Source organism: Nyctibius grandis, chromosome 6 (genome assembly GCF_013368605.1).
Source record: "Nyctibius grandis isolate bNycGra1 chromosome 6, bNycGra1.pri, whole genome shotgun sequence".
Taxonomy (NCBI): Eukaryota; Metazoa; Chordata; class Aves; order Nyctibiiformes; family Nyctibiidae; genus Nyctibius; species Nyctibius grandis.
In genome coordinates, this window is record NC_090663.1 from 28,713,572 (window position 1) to 28,734,931 (window position 21,360).

Here is a 21,360-nt window from a genome sequence, read left to right on the forward strand (position 1 = left end):
CTGGTTTTTGCAATTTTCCCCTTTGGTATAATGTATATAAACAGTTTTGACTCTGCAGATCTTGTGAAAAACTCTTCTTCTTTGCCTTTCTCAGCAAACAAAAACTACATTCATATAAACTCATGTAATATCTGTTACTGGGTTTATCATATGTGGGTTTTAATTTTTGTTTTAATCAATTAATATAATTTCTCCCTTTCTTACTTTCTTCCTTAGTGCTAAAAAGTACACAATGTCTTTTTAATATTTAATTGATGAGATCGTTTTACAGGTTTTAGTTTAAAGGTAACCATAGCACAAACGCATCCATTATTAACTGCAGAACTGCAGCGTAGCTTCTTGGGAACCCTCTTTAGTTTAATATGAGAACCCCTGTCAACAGAAAACAGTGCCGATATTGTTGTTAAGTGTGACAAACTGGCAAATGTGATGGGCACCACGCTGGAACAATGCAAGCTGCTTATGTCAATGGAAGAGGCGATGGTTAAAAACAAGATGAAGGCAGACACCGAGAGGCTGTCGAGGAAGGTTCGATTCCGCGTTGCGTCCTCGCACAGCGGGAGGGTGCTGAAGGAGGTGTATGCTGACGGGGAGGCTGCCGACTCTCTGGACTCTGAGTACACCAGTAGCTCAGAGACAGACCAAACTAGCCGGCTGAGCGATGTGGATGGGCAGCAGAATGGACACGTAGAGTCTGAGTGCGACGAAAACGGGAACGAGCAGGATGACTTGCTCATTTTAGTCAGAGGCACTAAAGAGAGGGGCTTTGGTACAAAGAGAGTCAACATCCTCAGCAAGAACGGCACAGTCAGGGGAGTCAAGCATAAAGTCAGCGCTGGTCAAGCCCTCTTTGACAATTTGGCAAAAGTATTTCAGGTAGGTGATGTGGTCCTGCTGGCTGTAATCCCCATGTCTCTCCCTTTTAACTCCCCATGTTATTCTTTCCCTTTGTCCAAATCTCTCTCATTTATGATTTCTCAATACTCTGCCTCATTCCCACTGCTGTCCACTTGCTGTTGTTGCACAGGAGGGGGTCATTGCTCTTTCTGGTGTACACTGGCTTCCCACTCCAAATTAACTGTGAAGTTCTTCTTTCAAAATTGGCCTAAAATTTGCTGACCAGAAATGAGTATGTTTTGCTGTCCACGTATGGACCAGGAAAGAAAAGTAACAGAGGAATTAAGTAGGGCTTTGTTATCTGTGCAGATCCACTGTACAGGGATGTGTCATGTTTCCACTTCTATTATATTAGTTTTAATGAGTTTACGATGTTATCTACTGTCCCCTACATGTGAATATGTATACTTGCAAATACCATTGTGTTTAATCTGCAGACTAGATCAAATTAGATGCAGGATGGCAGCAATGACGGTTTTCCCACATGAAAATTTCAGAGGAATGAAATCTTAGTCAGAGGTCTCTTTTATTAATGTCTGTTTTCCATTTATTTTGTAGAAGGAGCAAGAATATCTGTATTTGAAACAGTATATGCCACACAGAGATCTTAGACAAAGGAATACAGGCCTCAGAAAAATCAAGATAAAATTTCTAAAAAAATTAGTTCATGTGTATATAGTTTATCTATATACGCTATTCAAGTCTTTAAATTATTAATATTCAAACAAAAGAACAACATGTATACAACCCAACTCTTTCTAAAGGTTATTATAATCCATAATTATGATGATCACTTAACCTATAACTGGCTTCAGAGCATTGTTTTAAAAGCATTTATGCAGTTTTAAAGCATGGGGAATTTCATAGTAGTAGCAACTGTTGCTGTGTGTTGAAATGAAATCTTTTAAATGTTCTTTCTTCTTTTGAAGTCAAGTCATTTTATAATACGTTTAGAAATGGCTATAGATTAACATGCTCTTGCTTCTGAATATGAATTTATCCTCTATGTTGTACCTAAATTATAACAGTCTTTTTGTCAATATTGAGGTTCCTGTGGAAGGTGGATATTTCAAAGATTAATTATCTATTCATTTTTGTTCTTTACATCACATGTAGCACTCAAGTATCTTGCTTTCAAGCCACTCACTGAAGAGTTTTTACTTGAGTTCCCTACTCTGATAAAATTTGTAACAAACTCACTTTTTCTAGGTAGATATGAGCTAGGAAGTGTTAACTGGCACATGTCTGGATTCTTCTCCAAACTTTATCCCAAATGCTGTTCTGTGTTGTTTCGCTACATGGAGTACAACATTTCACATCTCTAGCCTCATTCCCTCCTAAAACTTTCCTTCCACTGCATCAGTGACACCAAGCTAAGAAATTTGAATCACCTAAATAAATGGACCCATCTGAAGACATATGTACCTTAATTAGTGGCCCTGTAATCTTGCTGTTTCTAGCTCCAGTTTTAGGCTGGAAGTTCTTCAGGAAAGGTTCATGGACTGAAATCAATGTATTTTGATTGCAATGAAGTTTCCTTTATTCTGGGCAGAGTTACAGCTAGGAGCAGCACAGTTTCCATGAAGTGTTTGGCCAGAAGAAAGGAAGGCTTGAGAGGAGGCATATCCATCTGATAACTTCAGAAAATTATATGTAGCCAAGTCTACCACAGAAGTCCATAATTAAAACCTGTAAAATAGTTAATGGTTTAAAAGTGATAAGGATCTTATATTTTACAGCAGAAGAAAGTGGAAAAATTAAATTATCAGGTGAAAACAAACTTAAAAGTTTTTCATACAGCACATAATTAAATTTAAGCACTCTGCTACAGGCATTGTAAAGGCCAAAAGAATAGGCAAGTTTTGAAAATGGATGAGAAAAATATATGGAAGACTGAGTGGCTTCTGCTTAGGCAGGTCTAGATGACTAGAAATAACTGTATATTCTTACCTTTAGCACCTACTGGATCAAAGACATATACTCAATAATACAGAGAACATAATGATTTGAGGTTTCTACACGAGTTCCCGTTTCCCCAGAGATAAAGTTTGAAGTCTAGTGAAGAAGAATGATCATTTGCATATCTTTTATGTCATACTGTGAGCCAATTTTCTATGCCACATGGTGAACACAGAGGAAAGCAAAGCATAAAGGTTGGCTTTGAGACTGACTGGGAACTGCTTGATCCCAATGTGAAATATGATTGAACTCTGTCCAATTACAAATGAAGTAATAACCTTTAGGGTAAGATTAGAGGGTGATTTCTAGTTTTCTGTAAGTATGTTCCAGACAATTAATTGCGCAGTAATACCACTTAGAGAACAGGAGTTCTGCATTCAAGGATACCATAAGGTAGAAATATGTCTCTATTAGAAGATATAACTCAAAATCCTTGATCTGGGCATTTTCGTAAGTTCCCCCCTTGATTAGTGGTTGAGTCACCGTCCCTGGAGGTATTTGAAAGACATGTAGATGTGGCATTTAGGGACATGGTTTAGTGGTGGACTTGGCAGTGTTAGGTTAATGGTTGGACTTAATGATCTTAAAGATCTTTTCCAACCTAAATGATTCTATGATTCTGTGTGAGGTCATCTGCAGTTACGTGTTTCGCTTCTCTTAGGTAAGCAACAGCAGATCTACAACAACAGTTAAGATGTATACAAAGTCCCTTATGCCTGAGGAAATCCCATCTCTGCCCCTTTGATGATTCAGCAGTAGATGACCTCATTATACATTTCTCAGAGTCACTGTCAAAGCAGGCATTTGTAATCTCAGAGTACACACATGAACTCTTGACAATCCTAAATCCTGAGCAGTGTCAGTATTCTGATTCTTCAGACTGTATCTGCAAACTTCTCTACTATCCTATTACCTAAATCCCCAGGTGCTCCCTGTGCTAGAGGAGAGATCCTTTAAAACAAAAGGCTTTGTTCATGTATTCTAGGGATAAGCAGGAATCCATTAACTGGGATTTGTTAAGTTGTGCAGTCAAGACCTTTGATGTTTCCTGTTCAGATACCTGTGCTAAAAACACCTCTATGTATTTTAATGTTCCATGGAATACTTGGGTTTTTTGAATATTTTTTCCACAATTTCTAAGTACAGCTTTTCTACCAAATTGGTTCATACAGTTCCTTCCCACAACAGACTCACCTGAAAAAACTCACACCTTCTGGAGTTTTTGGGAATGTGAATGAAGTCATGTAATACAGGAAGTATTACTAGAGGAAAAGGTGGTTTTGGTTGTTGTTGTTGTTGTATGATACAAGCCTGGCCTGAGAATGCGTATCTACTGCCAAGTCGACGTGCATCCCTTGCTACGTCTTCCCACACCCATGCACTGAGCAATTCCATCACCAGCACAACCAGCGACTTTCCATTTCCACTGTTCCTTGAGAAGAGAAACTGGGTCCTTCACATCAGTCTGTCCAATGACTGTCTGTGTCCCTGGATGTGAGCTGCAGCACTGTGACAGTAAAAGGTCTCCTATCAGGTCGGCCCTGCACAACTGGTGAAGCCTCTGCAAGCCTGGTGGGAGCTGGGACTGGCACAGCTGTGGGGATGGGGTGAGACAGAGCAGCATGTGTCCGGGGGTTATCTCAGCTTCATGGCAGGACATTTTGGGGGCAGGAAGGTGGGGAAGAGACCAGCCCTACTGATACTTCAGGGGAGCATGGTTTCCATGGCAACCCCTCCAGCCTTTCCCTCCCAGGGGTGGGTGCCACAAGGAGAGCGTTGACATAGCAACCACATCCTGGATGGTGTGTGTGTGTGTGTGTGAGAGAGAGAGAGAGACAGAGAGTATTGCTGTGGCAACGCCTCTCCAGCCCACCCTCCCCGGGGAAGGTAGGGGGCCAGTTGGTGGTCATCGGTGGAGGGCAGAGATGGTCACAGGTGTCCACCTGGCCTGCACGTGCACCTGAACGGAGGGCTGGCCTACAGGGCTGGCAGTACAGCAGTCAAACAGACGAAATATTTTATCTGTGGTAAACGTGCACTACTCAAATGCCTGAATAACAGAAAAGGATCTGGAGCTCCCAGTCTCCCTGTTTGTGCACCTCGGTATAAGTGAAATTATCTCCTGCTGAAACACTAAAACTGACTGTGTCGGCAGCTCCAGAGCTGGGGATGGGACCTGCTAATTGCATCAGGAACATAAGATCTTTCTCTGCAAAGTATGCAGAGTAATTGTGGTCTTATTTCAGTACATTAGTAAAATTTTTGTTTTCCAATACTGTTAAAATGTGAATGGGTATGAATATTTCCTATATTTTCCCATAGAAAGTAGTAGAGAAATGGTTCTTGTTTCCTTGAAATAAACATAGTTCTCTTCATGACTAATTTTTATGAATAGACCGTCCCTATGATGGCTTCCAAGTGACACAGAGCAAAAATCCTTGAGTTGTCCAGTATATGACTAAGTCGTGCAATGATCATTTCATGCCAGACTGGGTTTCCATCCCAACGTGCAATGTAATGGAGCTCAGCCAAAGGTTTTACACAGGTTTTCCCTCATTTCCACTGTTTTAGCATGGGTCCTTTCCTCCATTTCCACACTTACATGCTCCACTGGTCTTCTGGCCTGCTCTGAAAGGTCACCTTCTGCTAAATCAGCTACAGATCTCATTCTCAGGCAGGGCCTGCTGACGTCTGTTACGAAAGGGCAGGCCTGATTAACCAACCTGATTAATGCCTTTGTGAACATTGCATCAGAAGGGACATGAGTGAAGAGTCAGACATAATGTACTTGGTCTTTACGATATTTTCCAGCACGATGTCTCAGGTAGAGCTAACATTTAAAGTTGCAAAGTGCAGGTCAATATTCAACCCAATAAAGAATTAGCTTATTAATGTTTAGAGAGAGATGGGAAAGAGTTAAGAATAAGGTGGAAGTTCATTAAGAGGAGGAGAGCTTCAGGGGTGGTTAGGTTCACTTTCATCTTTCTTTACTTGTAGGTGAACTGGGAAAAAGAACACACAGCAAGACATGCAGAGCTTACAAACCAGTAGGGCTATCTAATACCATAGAGAACATAAAATGAAAGACAGCACTAAAACCAACTGTCTTCCAAAGGTGGCAGATACTGTAAAGCACTGTTAAGGAAAGTTTCTGGTGCAATAGTACAAGAGAAGGTTTTAGGGTGGGTGGCACATTGTGTACCACTCCAGCCCCTGGAGCATATATCACTACAATCCCCAAAACTCTGGGGACAAGAGAGAGGGAGAGGTCTGCACTTTCGCTGGAGAAGTCATGATGTTGTCCTTCTCGTGTTTTTGGCAGATGATCAGTGCTGACACTCCAGCATCATTGAACTCTTTGAACTCAAAGACCTCTGCTAGGACTGTACTAAGACTATAAAAGGTCTCCTGAACTTTCCCTTCATGTTCTCATCCATACACACTGCCCCGTGACTCCCAAATGGGCATAGCTTGCAAAAAGAAAAGACGTGCTGGATTGCTTGGACCTACTAGTAGCAGTGTTAGGGAAACCTGCTGATAACCTAAAGCCATAGCATTTGTTGTGGTAATGTCACTTATATGGATGGAGAGAAATCCCAGTGAGCTGTAGATACCTCCTTTCAGGTATAAAGTTCCAGTGTATGTTCCTAGTGTTAGCAAGTCTGGAAAACTAATTATTGAACAGCATCACACTGAAATCCACTGAAGAATAGGAAAAATTCTAATGACACAGAGGATCAAGTGATTATGAAAAGTAGGATTCTGTTTGTTACAGAAAACTCAGTGTCAGAAAGACAACTGGATCACTACTGGAATGAGCATAGAGTCACTTCACCGCTTCCTTTGTACCGTCATAACTGCTTTGATCTGTGACCACAGTGCATGGGACAGTGATTCAGCTGATTAAGTCACAGTTAAAACAGGTAGTTTCCAGAGATGGTGACTGAATAGCCACACTGATTTGAAAAACGAAGTTGTTCAGGTCTGTGAGCTTTTAACTGGAGCCTGGGCTTGGTCAGTACTTAGGATATTAGTATTTATTGTTCTCATGTTCTTATATAAATCAGCTCTAAAGCACTGAGCTCAGACAAGTCTATTATTAGACTGTTCATGATATTTTAGGGTTTGCTGCTATTGGACTTCAAATACATATTTGACGTAGACTTGAAATGATCAGTAAATAGACTTTAAACTATCTAAACCTCTGAAAGTGATATACAAGCTTTGAATTCAAAAAGACTTAGCTGTCTCATTTTTTAAAAATGTAGATAAGGTATGTCTTGACTTTTCGATACACTCAGCATTGGGAAGCTTAGCAACAAAACCATGGTTACATTTATCACTTCTTGAATATTTCATCAATAATTGAAGAAAAAATATTGCTAGACTTTTATGCTGGCAGTCTGGTCAGCAGGTACTGGACATCTGTCCAGCCTTCCAGAGCACCACATGGCCTCAAAATTATCCTTGCTCTGATGTGTCTTGATCTATGAATGAGGACAGCGTTCTTGAGACACTCAGGTGCACTGTATGGGAATAAGCAGTGGCAAGCCTTGGGACAAAAAAAAATTCTGTTCTGTGTTTACATATGTTTCTTCTTCAGAGGATATAATAAGCACGTACTTTGCTTCTTGAATCATACCTACAATCTGCAGATGAGTGAAAACTGTTATGACATTGAATTAATATTTCCCCACTGCTCGCAATATTTTTGTGTGTTTAGCATAGGTAGAAATGACTATATAAAATGCAAGACAGAGGAGAAATAGTTTTTACGCATTTTGCAGTAGAGGTCAGGTGTTAGTGGCATGAGCAGTGCGGTTTTGAATCTGTGCACACCAGCCTTCCCTGAAACAGAGCCTGAACTGACACTTCCTAGCAAGGGTCTGTGAAACACACTGGTGTCTCAAGTATAACCAAACTCTAGTAGATGCAGGATGGAAGCAGCAGTGAGGAAAAGATAATTTTGCACTTTATTGGAACCTTCTCTCTTCTGTTGATAGAAAACAACTTCTAACAACTGTCCGGTACTAAATAGAGTTGTCTCAGGCTTACCCCAGCTAAGGTCTAAGTGCTTGTGGTCCAAGCAGATTGTGCAGCCTGTAGGAAAAAGAAGAGCTGCTGCCCTGGGCTGTGAGGGAGAACAGAATTAAATTGTTCCCTCTGTGAAGTCTAGGCATGTGGCTACTTTCCCAGAGTGATTTATTAATAAGCTGCATCCCCTGGCCTTATCCTTTGCATGACAAAGGGCATAGCAAAAAAGCTATGGAAATACTGCAGTGAATATGTAGATACAGAATATGTAGTACTAGAGTGAATCAAGACTTTAGGTATAGATTCAAAAAATGCATAGGCTTCTGAAGGACATAGACATCAAGCTCCAAAACTGTGATACTCCAAACCCCTCTTTGGCGCCACCTTGTCTCAAAGGCAGCAAAAGCCTTTTATTAATGAAAATTTGACTAATGATCTGCCTTGGCCATGTGCCTCAGCATCTCAGTATTGACAGGACATGACAGTTACCTCCTACTCATGTCCTATGGGAACCACAAAATAGGCGTTCCTTTGCCTGTCTCACCTGCAAAGCTTGATGCAGTAGGTGTCCTCTGAGCATGCCTAGTGGATCAGATCCTACACAAACTGTACATAAGCAGATGCTGCTTCGTTACAAATCATGTCTGCAGGAGACAGTGGTGGGAGTTGTACTTTGAATTCAACAGTCACAAGACAACATGAATAAGTTGCTGGAGCAGGAGTGGAACACAGACTTGTTGATTCTCAACTTGCTATCCCAAATACTATGCTTCAGCACCATGCTTGACTTCCGTTTCTTTCGTTCTCACTCTTAAGCATTATAATGATGGCATTGCTTCTCCATGGAGGTATCCTAGAAAAGCTCATAGCCTGTGACTTGCTTGTTAGGGACAAGAGGTAGAGAGGAGACTGAATCCAGGCAGCCAAGACACGAGAGATTGCAAATAACCATGTTCTGCCACCTTGTTTCGTGCTCTCTCTTTAAATCTAAAAATAGATTTGCTTTCTTTTTGAAAGAAAGAACCAGTGTACTTGTTCTTAGGCAACGAATGTGAATGCCAAATGGAAAAAGACGCCTCCTGGTTTTAGTTAAGTGGGATTCCTAAATCATATTTGCCTCAGGAAATTCTCCGAACTGAAAATAGTCATAAAAATGAGAGAGTATTAGGAGGAAATACCATATATGCTTTCCATCCTCTTACTTTTAATTATCTGTCTGGTAGATGACCTGGAATACTAGATAAACACTGAGTCTGAGCCCATGTACTGCTCTGGGACTCTTACATAACGTCCCTTTGTGGAGCTGCTCAATATGGTGCTCAGCCTTTGAATTAACATGCAAAATGCTTCATCTTTCTTTAAACTGACTTGAAAAAAAGTAATGTTACGTAAACAGCCTATCAAAAAAATTCTTAGGATGTTAGTGCAGAATTTTTTTCTACTTATTCTAACAGTAGGAAATCTTTCTTTTTCTAAATTGGCCTCTTACAACAGAGATGAAAAAGATGAACTGATTAGTCTTAATCATTGATTAGTAGCAATAACTCTTCACTTTTTTTTTCTATCTGTGGAGCTCAACTCAGTAACTCAGCAGGACAGTGGTGAGAAAGTATCTTTTGAAATACTCTTAAAACTAGGACCATCAAGAAAAGTTGGGGCTGTTCCCCTTTCTTTGACATGGTACAACAGGCTGCCTGCTAGCTCCTTTGCTGTGTCCTCTTGCCCCTGAATATCTGCATGCCTTTGACACAGAGTACGCAAAGTTTGTGGAACACATAAAGCTGATATAAATTGCCTACAAATATGAACCACACCATATGCTTGATAACTAGCATCATTCTTGGTCATTGACCTCTAATTTTTGTGTACAAAGAAATTACTTTGCAACCAAGTATTTCAGGGTCCCCATTGCACCTGAGTATCTTGGGTGCAGTATGTTTTAGTTACATTTACAAACATGGAAGCAAATATTTGGCTACACTGGGCCAACTTGCCACCAGATTGCACAGCTGTGCAGTTGTGCAGTTGCAAAAGTATGGTAATAGTGAGGATGAAACACAGCTCCTTTATCTTAAAAAAAAAGTTCAAAAGAGTGAGGAATTATCTTTACCTTAATAGTACGATTCTCCAGGCATGTACTAATCCTTTTGATTTCATGCCATAGAAGGCATTAGCAAAAATACTTTGTAACAGGTTAATTACATTACAATTCCGTTTAGTTTACGGATCTCAGAACTGTTTCAGTTCTGAGCTAGGATTTGCAAATATTTACACTAGGATTTGCAAATACTTACACTAGTATTTGCAAACACACTAGTATTTGTGAACACAATCTAGACATATATAAATATACACATGCCTACAGGTATTGTGTTACAACAACCCAGGAAAACTGCATTTCAGGAGTTGACCAAAACCACGTTTCAGGAGTCAGCTGCTGCCAATTTATTTGGTGTGTAGGGGTCATTGAGGACTATATCCTTCCCTAAGAAGGAGAAATGAAGTCATGCTTTGTTTGCAGATAACACTTGCTAGATAACAGACTGCTCTGGTCTGTCAGCAGCCTGCTCTGACATTTGTCTACTAGTGTTGGCAGTTTATTACACACTACACCAACACAAGGTACATGATTAACAGCTTGAAAGAAAGAAATGGTCAAAGAGATACTGCCTTTTTTTTTTTTTTTTGGCTCCAGTTTTAACCTGTGACTGCAATGTTTGGCAGCATCATAAGTTTGTAGCTTAAGTGCAATAAAACATGCTTCAGAATGGACAGCTGGAGAGAAAAGGGTATGACTTTCATGCATGAAAACCTTCCTCATGGCTGCAACATCCAGTACTAGGTAGTACAAAGCATGAAACTCAGATCTCACTAAATTTTTACAAAACTTGTAAGACAAATAGTAATTAGGACAGCATCCCCAGCATGTTGATTTTGAAAAGGAGATGGAAAAATACAGCTCCTCATCCAAACAGGCAGTCTTGTGGTTTTGCTTGCCACAGTAGTTATGTTGTGGAGAGGCTGCCACAGCACAACTCTTTACAGCCTCCATCGTACAAAGCAACAGAAATGGTCACAGATGAACAGCTGGAGTCAGTGAGGTAGAGACTCATTTCACACATGGCAAGAAAGAAGACAGAAAACCATCATTCATTGCTAGTATGAATTGTGGAAAGCATTTTAACAACCTTAGTACAATTTTGCTTTGGAACTATATCTAGAGACACCATCCATCAATAATGTCAGAGGAGTATGTCTTCTAAACCACAGAAATACCACACACAGACTTGTTCTTTCTCCACTTCTCACAAAGAAATTTGGAAAAACTTGCTGACCAATATTTGCACATGTTTATAACAACATGTGGTGTTATGTTCTGCATTGACAAATCAGTCAATGCTGGTGCAAAGGCAAAGAAATTTTTCTCTGGGATTGACTCCCGGTAGCCTTGTTTGGGATATTACTGATTGCTAATTGACTAACAAGTTTTAAAAATATTAAGAATTGACAGCAGTCATACACTATTATTTAAGAAAAATCTATTTCCCCATGCAACTTCTGTAAGACAGAAAGCAGTCAGTTTCTAAACCTGCAACTGAAGTTACAGCTTTTTAAAGAAAAAGTGATCTATTCCTGCCCAGCTGCTCAAGTCCTACTCTTCATTTACTACGTCTAAAAGCAAAGGACTCTCCCTCTCAGCCCCACAGGTAATTGTGAAGCATTTCATTGCTATTCAAGTGAAGAATGTCATAAGAGACAGACTGATTGATAGACACAGTGAAAAATGAGACTTGCAGTATTTTTGCTGGAGTTCCTTCTACCTATCGCAGGTCTTAATCTGCATCCTGAGAACTTCCCTTTCCAGGTGCTGACTGATGCTTTCAATCAGATTCCCAAACATGCAGTGGGTAAGTCCAGTTGTTCTTCCAGGTCCCACCATGATCCAAAAATGCAACCACCTACTCAGTCCCTCCATGTCCAAACCTAAGCTGTCACGAAGACTTAAAAGAGACAGCAGTTTCTAAATTACTTATTCGGGAAACAGATTCTACTCATTTAAATCTGTCTGCAAAATTTTGCCATGGCAGCTCTTTTTTTTGTATCTGCTGAGTGGTCAGGCCTTTTGAAGACCTATCTACTTGGTCCATGATGTATTTGTGGATCCTCATGTGACAGACTGTGGGGTGGAAGGGGACTTTTAGAAGCCAGTATTTGCTGCTGGATGCAGGTGACTAATACTACCTTTTTTTTTCTGCTGCCACTGGCGGAGAGCAGCCTTGAACCATGTAGTTCCTTCAACCAGGTAGTTTTATCCCTAGCTGCTCTAGCAATTCTCTTTTGAAGTCACAACAGATAAGGGCAAGATTTGTCAAAAAAGGAGAGAGGTCTAGTGTACTTTCTGACCTGTCTTTCATGCTGTCTCAATTCTCATTCTGGCAGAAGGTTATGCAACTGGAAGAAATGTAATCAGAAGGGAGTTCAGCATTGTTTGAAGACATGATATGCCATTAGAGTACATGTTATTGAATTTTTTTGCTGCAGGGGATTAAATGATATCTACGCAAAAGAGACACTGAAATGTTGCTCCAAAAGAAAAGCAGATGATAGAGGATTTAATAATCTCAGCATCTGCAGTTGCAGTCCTATTCCTTGACCAGAACATGTTTAACTCTATGACATGATGTAGTTTCTAGCCCTATTATGAGAACATTATTATATGAAAAATTCAATTATAAGAGTAACAGTTTCTTCTTTATTTAAAAAATACCTATCTCTGTGACAAATCCTGAATCAGACTAGAACGTAAAGCTACTCACATTGACCTTTCTAAAAGATTACTCCAACCACAGATGTGATATATATGGAATAACTACCTCAGCAGCTATTTTGACTAACAGATTTAGAAGCTGATATAAAGCCTACAACCTGCTACATTCTGATTTTCAGACATTTTACCTATTTGGTTAAAAAAGCAAAAAAAAAAGCTTACACCTTAATTTTTTTTCAGCAACAAAGTCTATAACTCTGCTCCATGGAGAGGTATTCTGTTTTGGTCACACAGAAATGATGGATAGTCATCTGTCCCCTTTTGTACATTGAGGCTAGCAGCCACGGTATAGGCTATTCTAGGGCAGAACTGGTTTATGTACACTGTCTAGGAGTTGCATCCTCTACGTCTGCGTAAAAATCTCAAGCTCTCTGCCTTTGATTTTGGAATCTATTGCATAAGAAAAGGATTGGAGCACCATATGTGTGCAATGCAGATAGATCTTTAAATTAAAGAAATGGAGATTGAGTGTATAACTAGTAATTAACTACTCAGAGTCTGAAGATGGAGATACCAAAGTTCTAGGTATTATTAAGTAATGAGATAGCTGAGAGCATAGTTCCGATTAGGTTAAGTAATATAGCAGGCAAACGAAGTCCTTCATCACTCAGTGCTAATGCAGAACAAAGTAGTGCTATAACTTCAAGAGATCCTCTTCATCACTTCCATATATTGAGTGATAAGGTGCTCTCTCGTTGAGGAGCAAGGACTGAATCAGCACTTCATCAACACTTTGCTGCACTAAGCATAGCTCAACTTTGCTCTTTGCCTCATTCAAAGACTTGTGCAAAATTCATTACTGGTTGCAGAGTGCTTTGTGACCCTATGCGAGAGAATGCTCTGTGTCCACATGAAAAAGATTGGAGTTTTCCTTAACTGTGCAGTAGAAATGACAGCTTCAACTTTTTATGGAGTACCTTGTTTTTATTATCTCGGCCCAGATGAATAATGTTTTCAGGTAGAATTAAAATCATATAGAGAGGCAGGAAAGAAAAAGTACATCATTTGCCTGTTGTTTGGAAATGAAAACTAAGCATACTGGACTGAAGCATCTTTCTTACGAGGAGAGGCTGAGAGAGCTGTGTCTGTTTAGCCTGGAGAAGATGGAGAGGGGATCTCATAAATACTTACAAATACCTTAGGGATGGGTCTCAAGAGGATGGGGCCAGACTCTTCTCAGTGGTGCCCAGCAACAGGACAAGGGCCAATGGGCACAAACTGAAACATGGGAAGTTCATCACAATATGAGGAAAAAGTTCTTTACTTTGAGGGTAACAGAGCACTGGAACAGGATGCCCAGGGAGATTGCAGAGATACTCAAAACCCACCTGGATATGATCCTGTGCAACATGCTCTAGGTGAAGCAGAGGGTTGGACTAGATGATCTCCAGAGATCCCTTCCAACCCTAACCATTCTGTGATTCTGTGATTCTGTGATACTGGGAGGGTGCTGGTTTCCCAGTTTTGTTCAACACTCCTTGGAAGTTTCAGGATCTCAGTACATCCCATTCCAGCTTCTATTCACAGGAATGCAGTAAAAGATCAGATAACTTTTGACAGAAAGCTTGTTATCTGCCAAACATGAAAACTCCGGGGTGTATCTCAAATCAAAACCAGACTTCCTTTAGTTCTTTCCTCCAATTTTATTGCTTAAGAAGGTAAATTGTGAAAAGTGGATCACAATTTTGAATTTTCTCTGCTACTGATTGCTGTTCAGAGTGGCATCTTATTCCATTTATGCTACTACCTTCTTCAGTTGTTTTTTGAGTGAGCAGGAGTAGTTCTGTTGTATAAGACAGACTGACCCTAGGTTGTAATTAATCCGTGATGAAAGGCTGAACCACCTGCCAATGAAAATGCAGTAAATTTTCAACTGAGCTAAGTCTAAATGATAAGAGCCTTCCTGAATACCAGTTTTTCCTTACTGGTTGTCTTTAACACTAGAAAAATCACCTGTTACTGCACCGGTGGAAGTAAGAAAGAAGTTACGGATTTTTGTGCTGTTTCCTATGATATTCTGGTATATTGAATGTAAGTCTTAGGAAAACAGATGCATTCACCACACAAAGCATAGCCTGGCAAAGAAGGAAGAGCCATATAATATCACGAGCAGGATCTCACCAGCTAGCCATTTTATTCTCCAGTCAGAAATATGATGAATCACATTTGTAAGAAGCTCAACAGACTAGAATTCATTTTCATAGATCACTGATGCCTTTTAATTAACCAAACTATAATTGACATTTGGGAACTATAAAGGTGATCACTGTATGAGTAAACTGCACCTGCCTATGTTTAAATGTAAAATGACTCAGTCAGAGATCCATGTATGTATGTATGTAGTGTTATTATTATGTTATTAGCATCTATCAGTCTCTCTAGCAGTCTAAGGATACACAGGGAATATTTTAGAAACTATGAGTAAGGGACTGGTGAAAGAGAGGAGAAAAGAGAAACAGGGAAGGGATAGCAACCTTTTTTTTTTTTTTTCCAAACTTCATCTTCCTGACAGAGAACAATAAACAGGGTTTTCCAAAGCTGCTGCCAAGTTAAAAAGAAATGGCCCAGACTAGACATAGTAAATTTCATGACAGCCATTTGCTGTTGATCAACACAACTCTGTTCCTCTGCAGTATGAAATGTTCTATTGAGTGAAGCAGCAGTGGTTACAGACAGATGGGGCCAGCGTGCTGAAACCAGGACTCACTCATAGCCATGCTGTTTGCTGACTTTCCCACATGATCTGTGATATCAAACACCTTCATCTTTATCTGCCAGCCCTCAGCAAGTCCTGCTCTAGTTCACTTCTGCCTAAAGCCATCCTTACTTACAGAACATTCTCAAATAGGAAGCAAGCTGCCCAATGTTCCTCTCTGGACAGGCAACTCAAGATTCAAACATCTTGAACAGTGTGATAAATAAAAAACAAAAGCAAAAACTGCTTATGACAAAAGAAAATAGGATTCGGGCCTGACAACTGAAGGTACTGTTTAAGACAAATCTGTTGTGTTTTTTCGTTTATAATTCAGCGTGACATCATGGGAAATGGTACATAAGTAAATGGCAGAATTATCACCAAAATCTGAGTAAGTAGCAGGACAAAACATTCCCACTCAAGACAATTAAACACATTTGAAAAATCTTACCCATATTACTAAAAAGCAAGCCCTGAAGTACCTTAAAATGTGAAGAAACAGTAAGAAAAATAACTATGCAAGAAAAATAACTAGTCATTTACTCAAGTATTTCATACATGCAACCAAATACAGGTTAGTCTAGATATGTTTAGAAGTCCTTTTTGGGCAGGTGATCAAACATTAGGTGCTAGCTGAACTCTTCAAGTTGACCTATATCCTCTTTTCTTTTATTTCCAGTCCTTCTTCTTGTTTTGACTAGAACCAGAAAACAAAAAGGTCCAGAAAAAATGAGTGAAAAAATTGAACAATGTTTTTTAAACTTGAGAAGAAGTTCCATTTTATTGAAGTCCAATTCTCATTTTACTCAGCCTGTTTCTCCCTGTTGCTAGTGATAAAGAGATAGAGGTGAAATAAACACTGAATAAATGTTAAATAATAATTATTTTCCATGCTCCTACATGTAACTTTTATCACCAAGTAGTAACTCATAACTGTTAAGCAAGGAAATTAAATGTAATCTAGGACAAATCTTCTAAGAATAGAGGCTTATTCTCAGATTTCCTGGGCTTGCACATTATTTAGATTTGTGTAATTAATATTAACATTCTTTTCATGACCCATCTGTGATCCATTGTTTCAGTTCTCTGTTTTTCCACACTATTTACAGACATAGCTTTAGGCAGACAGATGCTATGCAGCTCAAGCCATATATTTTTAATTTACTGATGGCAGCATTTCTTTAGGTGACATGCAGTAGACTTTTTTTTTCCTCTCTTGCGATAATTAGTTTTTGTTTGCAAGGTACTTTGGAGTAGTAACAGTGACCTTCCACTTTGCCTGTTCTCTAACTTCATGTTGTCTGTTAGTAGACCCAGAAAATTGGTAGGAATTGTGAATCTACCATTTTTATTTCCACATTTTGTTTGACTTCCCTATTTTCCAGACATCTAAAAATGCCTGTATCTTATGTCAAAGGCATATTGCAGGAACAGTTATGCTGCTGTTCTGTGAGCAGAGTTTTCAGAAAACTGTCTCCAGGTAAACAGCTGCAAACAGCAAACGGCTCTTTTCCTTTTCTTTCTCGTTGATATAACACAATCATAAACCCTCACTGGGATAATTTAAAAGCTATGTCTGCTTAGTTTTGCATAGATCAGACATGCTACTGGAGCCAAAATGAGTCTAATATGCAATGAAAGTTCAGGCCAAAATTTAGACCTAAATTAAAAGACCTCCAAATGGTCACACGTTTCATGCAGCAACATAATGTTGTACATTTTTGTAGACACCACAACTATATTCAAGCCTGTCACAACATAAGTCGTATCTGCCAGAAACAATATTCTTGCAGAAATGGGAAGTTTCAGTTTGACCACTGATATGCCACCATGCTTCATAGCTAGCATGTTTTCTGTGGACTGGGTGTGTGTAGAGGTTTGGTTAAATGAGAAGGGGCACGATCTTGTGCCACTGAGCAGTCTGAGCAACCCAGGCTTTGAGCTATGCAAGAGTTAAGTCCAGAGCTCTGAGTATGTAAATCCATAGACCAATCACAAGTGCGATCGGGGCGCGTGATTAGCATGTACTCAGGTTACCGCCTATATAATCGCGGCATGCTTTGCGAATAAACGAGAAGCTTCCATACTCACATTGAGATGTGTAGTTTACTCCGGACCGTCGCCCAGCACCTGCAAGCGCGCCCCCCCGTTCTTCCCCTTACTACAGGTGTGAATTGTAGCGCAAATTATTTACACATAGTCAAATACCTCAATACTTTAGGAAACACTTTGTATCTGATGATTTTTAAAGGAATTCAACTTACATCAAGCAATGTAGGAGGTGAGACAGAAAACTATGATGAGTGGATACTGGGAGTAAATGGCTAAAATGCAAGAGGTTATTGGTGGGGGAAGCAAAGGTCCTTTTATTCTCTGAGATGGTAAAGGTAACAAGTGTCTTTGGAGAAACCTCTCTGAGTAAAGTTGATAGGATGAAATTATGTAGCTTCCTTGTCAAGTTATTCTGTAGAGGTATTTGAAAGATGAAGCTAACCAAGAGCCAGAAGAACTAGTGGAAACCAAGATCAGGGCAAATGAGACTGGCCAGTTTGTAGAAACTGAAACAGAGTAAATAGTTTGCAGAAAATCTCAGGTGGTAGTTATGCAAGGTCTGACTATGAATATATGGGATAGGTTTGAGTGGAATAAAGTAGGAACACTGATATTGTAGAGGGAATTCAGGAGATAAATCAAATACTTGTGGAGAAAAATGGAGTTTATCCATGGGATGCTGGAGAAAGCTTCATGCTATCTGGATTCATAGAGGTATCTTGGAGGGAAATGGAAGATCTGTGATTGTCAGTGTTTTTTGAACGTCGTTTGGGAGCCTGAAAACCTGGTGTGATGGCTGTGGGGATGTTCTGCAATGGTTTTAAGTACCCTGTATTTTCAGTGTTAAGATAAATGTAAATGCGTTTGCTTGAATTCACAGAATTCCTCAACAAACCTACTAGAGAGGGAAGCGATGTTTTGAATTCATCACATTTCAGGCATAAACTGCAACCACCACAAAGCTTTGAAGGTTTTAGCTCAGTCTCTTCCTGGCCTAGCTTGTGGCACTAGTTTGCACCAGAAAGGCAGAGTTCATCTGAAATGGTGGCATTATATGTGCTCCATGGCAATGCATGGCAATGATCTTCATATGAAAGGATATGTGTGACACTTTCAGCAAGTAGGATGCATCCAGAAACCTGGAAACTCTGATCACCACAAATGCTCTTAGGTTTGATTTGGGGATGTCTATCTGCTTAGTGGTGCAAGTCCTTTGGTGGGTTTCTGTCCTGTTTTGGTTGATTCATTATATGCTCAGCCCTACTGAAACACAATAAGGAGGCACCAGCTACTTCTGAGCTGGCACCATGGAAATCTCCAGCTCCCAGCCATTCTTGCACCCTGCCTGCAGCACAGGCTTGTAATTTTGACCTTACATAAATCTTATGAAAAGATAAGGGCTGCACTTAAATCAGTCCCTCAATAGCTGCCAGAAATGTCAAGTGTGGCAGTGAAGTACTTTGTCTTGAAAGAATAAGCAGAAAGAGAGAGGTAGAAGAAGAAAGGCTTCTGCATGCTGGCAGTGTTGGAGGAAGTACAAATCTCTCCTAGAGGCCTGGGGAAAACTGGGTGTTAAAGTCCTGAGAGATGACTTCGACCTGGAAGAGAGATGAAGAGCAATCAGGCTTGCTGCAGGGAAAGGAAAGCTTAGTCTGCAATATGGTCAGTTCTCTGAAGCAAAGAGAAAGAAAAAAGTACTAGGGAAACATGAGTTTTCAATTATAGCTTGAATTCAGAAGGTTTGGCAAAGCCAGATGAACGGGAGGACATAGGTTGTTTCTTACGCTGCACTGCAACAACACCTATTGGTGACCAACATTAAGAATAATCCTTTTGTTCATTCTTTTGATTACAACTTAAAAATACCTACATTTTAACCACATCTATGGTGAATTTTCTTCCTAGCTTTGTTGAAGCCAGAAGAATAAACTCTAGCACAATTTTCCACCAGAACTTCAGTCTTTACCAGAAGGGAATTTGACGTTTTGCAAAATTTTTGCAGTTTTTGCCATTTAATTTTCCTGAATTTAGCTCCTCGTCTGTATCTGACTGGCACAGCCTACTTCTTACGAAGTAGTATTAAAATTTAATAAGCATTTCTAATTAGCATTTGTTTTATGCAAAGACCCAAAAAGCAAATCAGAGAGCTTATACATCCTGTAACACTGTAACACAATTTTGCAGAAGTATAGATTTCAATTTCCTGATCCAGAGATTACATCAAACAAAGATAAATTTCTTTCGCCACTCAGATTGTTCAGCTGAAAGCCATTTATCAAACATAGCAGATAATCAAACATTATTAAAACTAGCTTGTAACTCTCCTACTAACACTGCACCTGTAGAAAACAATTGTTTCCCTGGCTGGATGCCAGGTTACAGCACGCTACAACCAGTCTTTCAACACAAGAGTAGGCACAGAGGAGAAATATAGAATAACCCATTGCCAAAGAAAATTCATTGTTAGGACAGATGCTGGCTGAAGTTTACATGATGTGTTCTGTATAGGTTAAGGTAGGTATTAAGTGTGTTCATATTAAATATACTGTAAAACAGCTATGAGAAGTGATAACTACTTATCAGAAACAGCAGCATTTCCCCACTGAAAAACTGAGTTTGTTTTGCTGGAGAGAAAAAGTCTTATAGGTTAGTGTTGTTCATTGTCTCAGAAGAGCCATTTTGCAAATACTGTAAGTATTTGTAAGTAAAGTAATCCCAGTACCTTTCCTTTTGTACAGGAAGTCTTGTTGCTCTGAAATGAGTTGATGAAGGAAGAGGAGGGTAATAGATGAACAGGCTGTTTGATGAACAGCATCAGAGCAATTTTTAACTTTCTTTATTCTCCTTTTTCCCGATCAGTTTGTTTCAGAGCTGACATTACAGTTATTGAAGCAACAGATGAAAGAACAAGGCTGGATTGTGCTGTGGCCCTGCCACTGAAGGCTGAGAAGCAATCAAGCTCTCAGTGAAGATGAAGATCAATATCAGAAAAAGCAAGTGTACTGTCCCTGTGGTTTGAGGCCACTTTGCTCATCTGACAAGCAAACGCTGTATTTGGTAAAATGCATACACCTAGAAACTCCCATGGAACTTTATATGGGTGAATTGTCACTGATGTGTGCTCAAGGAATTGTAGTCCAAGAGCTAGAAAATCACTCTATTAAATTTACTTCTGGTCAACCTTCTTAGTGACAGATATTTTCCCTTTACATAGTGTATTCTAGGAAATATTGCCGTTTCATTCACTTTATACAGTGAACGTCTTGTGAATGGCAGAGCATTCCCTTCATCATGTTTACTTTTACAGGGCTGAATCTTGGTTATCAGTTTGAACTGGCTAAAAAACTCCAAATGTCTCTGTATCATTAGTGAAATTAATTGATATAAAATAATCATCCTAGAGTAATGCTTTGCATGGCTTATAATGATTGATATACTCAAAGAAACTAAAGCAATGGGACCACACACAAATACTGATTTTAAGTGCTACTTAGTCCAGGAAATATTTGGCTCCAGAGTCACATTTTGTAGGTGAGATCATAATAAGGCTGAAAGATAGTATATCAGGTTTCAACTGTCTATTTTGGTGTAAGATCCCACAGCACACTTTGCAAATGAAGGGGAAAGTTATCATATGCCTCACTAAAAATTGGTTTAGGTATTTCCTAAGTGCTACCTTAAAATTACACTGGGAGTTTCCCACTGTAAATGGCAAAGAACTGAATCTATCTATCTGTCCTAAAAAATAATTGCATATTACTTTTGCATGGTGATTGTGCTGGTTGATGAAAGTTTTCTGAAATTAGTTTCTCTGGCTATTGCTGTTAAGAAAGTTGCACTGTCCTGAATTATGTGTCAGATTTTTCTGATATGGACAGAGTCATAAAGATTTTCT

General features: G+C 39.5%; 1 protein-coding gene across 1 annotated transcript in view; it reads left to right on the top strand.

The window, feature by feature from the left end:
* Positions 1-462: 462 nt before the first annotated feature.
* Positions 463-21,360, top strand: part of GRXCR1 (glutaredoxin and cysteine rich domain containing 1) — a 42,604-nt gene continuing 21,706 nt past the window's right edge. The window contains exons 1-2 of the mRNA XM_068404205.1: positions 463-876; positions 6,514-6,516. Of these exons, the coding sequence (XP_068260306.1) occupies positions 463-876; positions 6,514-6,516 (417 nt within the window). The remainder of the gene's footprint in view (positions 877-6,513; positions 6,517-21,360) is intronic.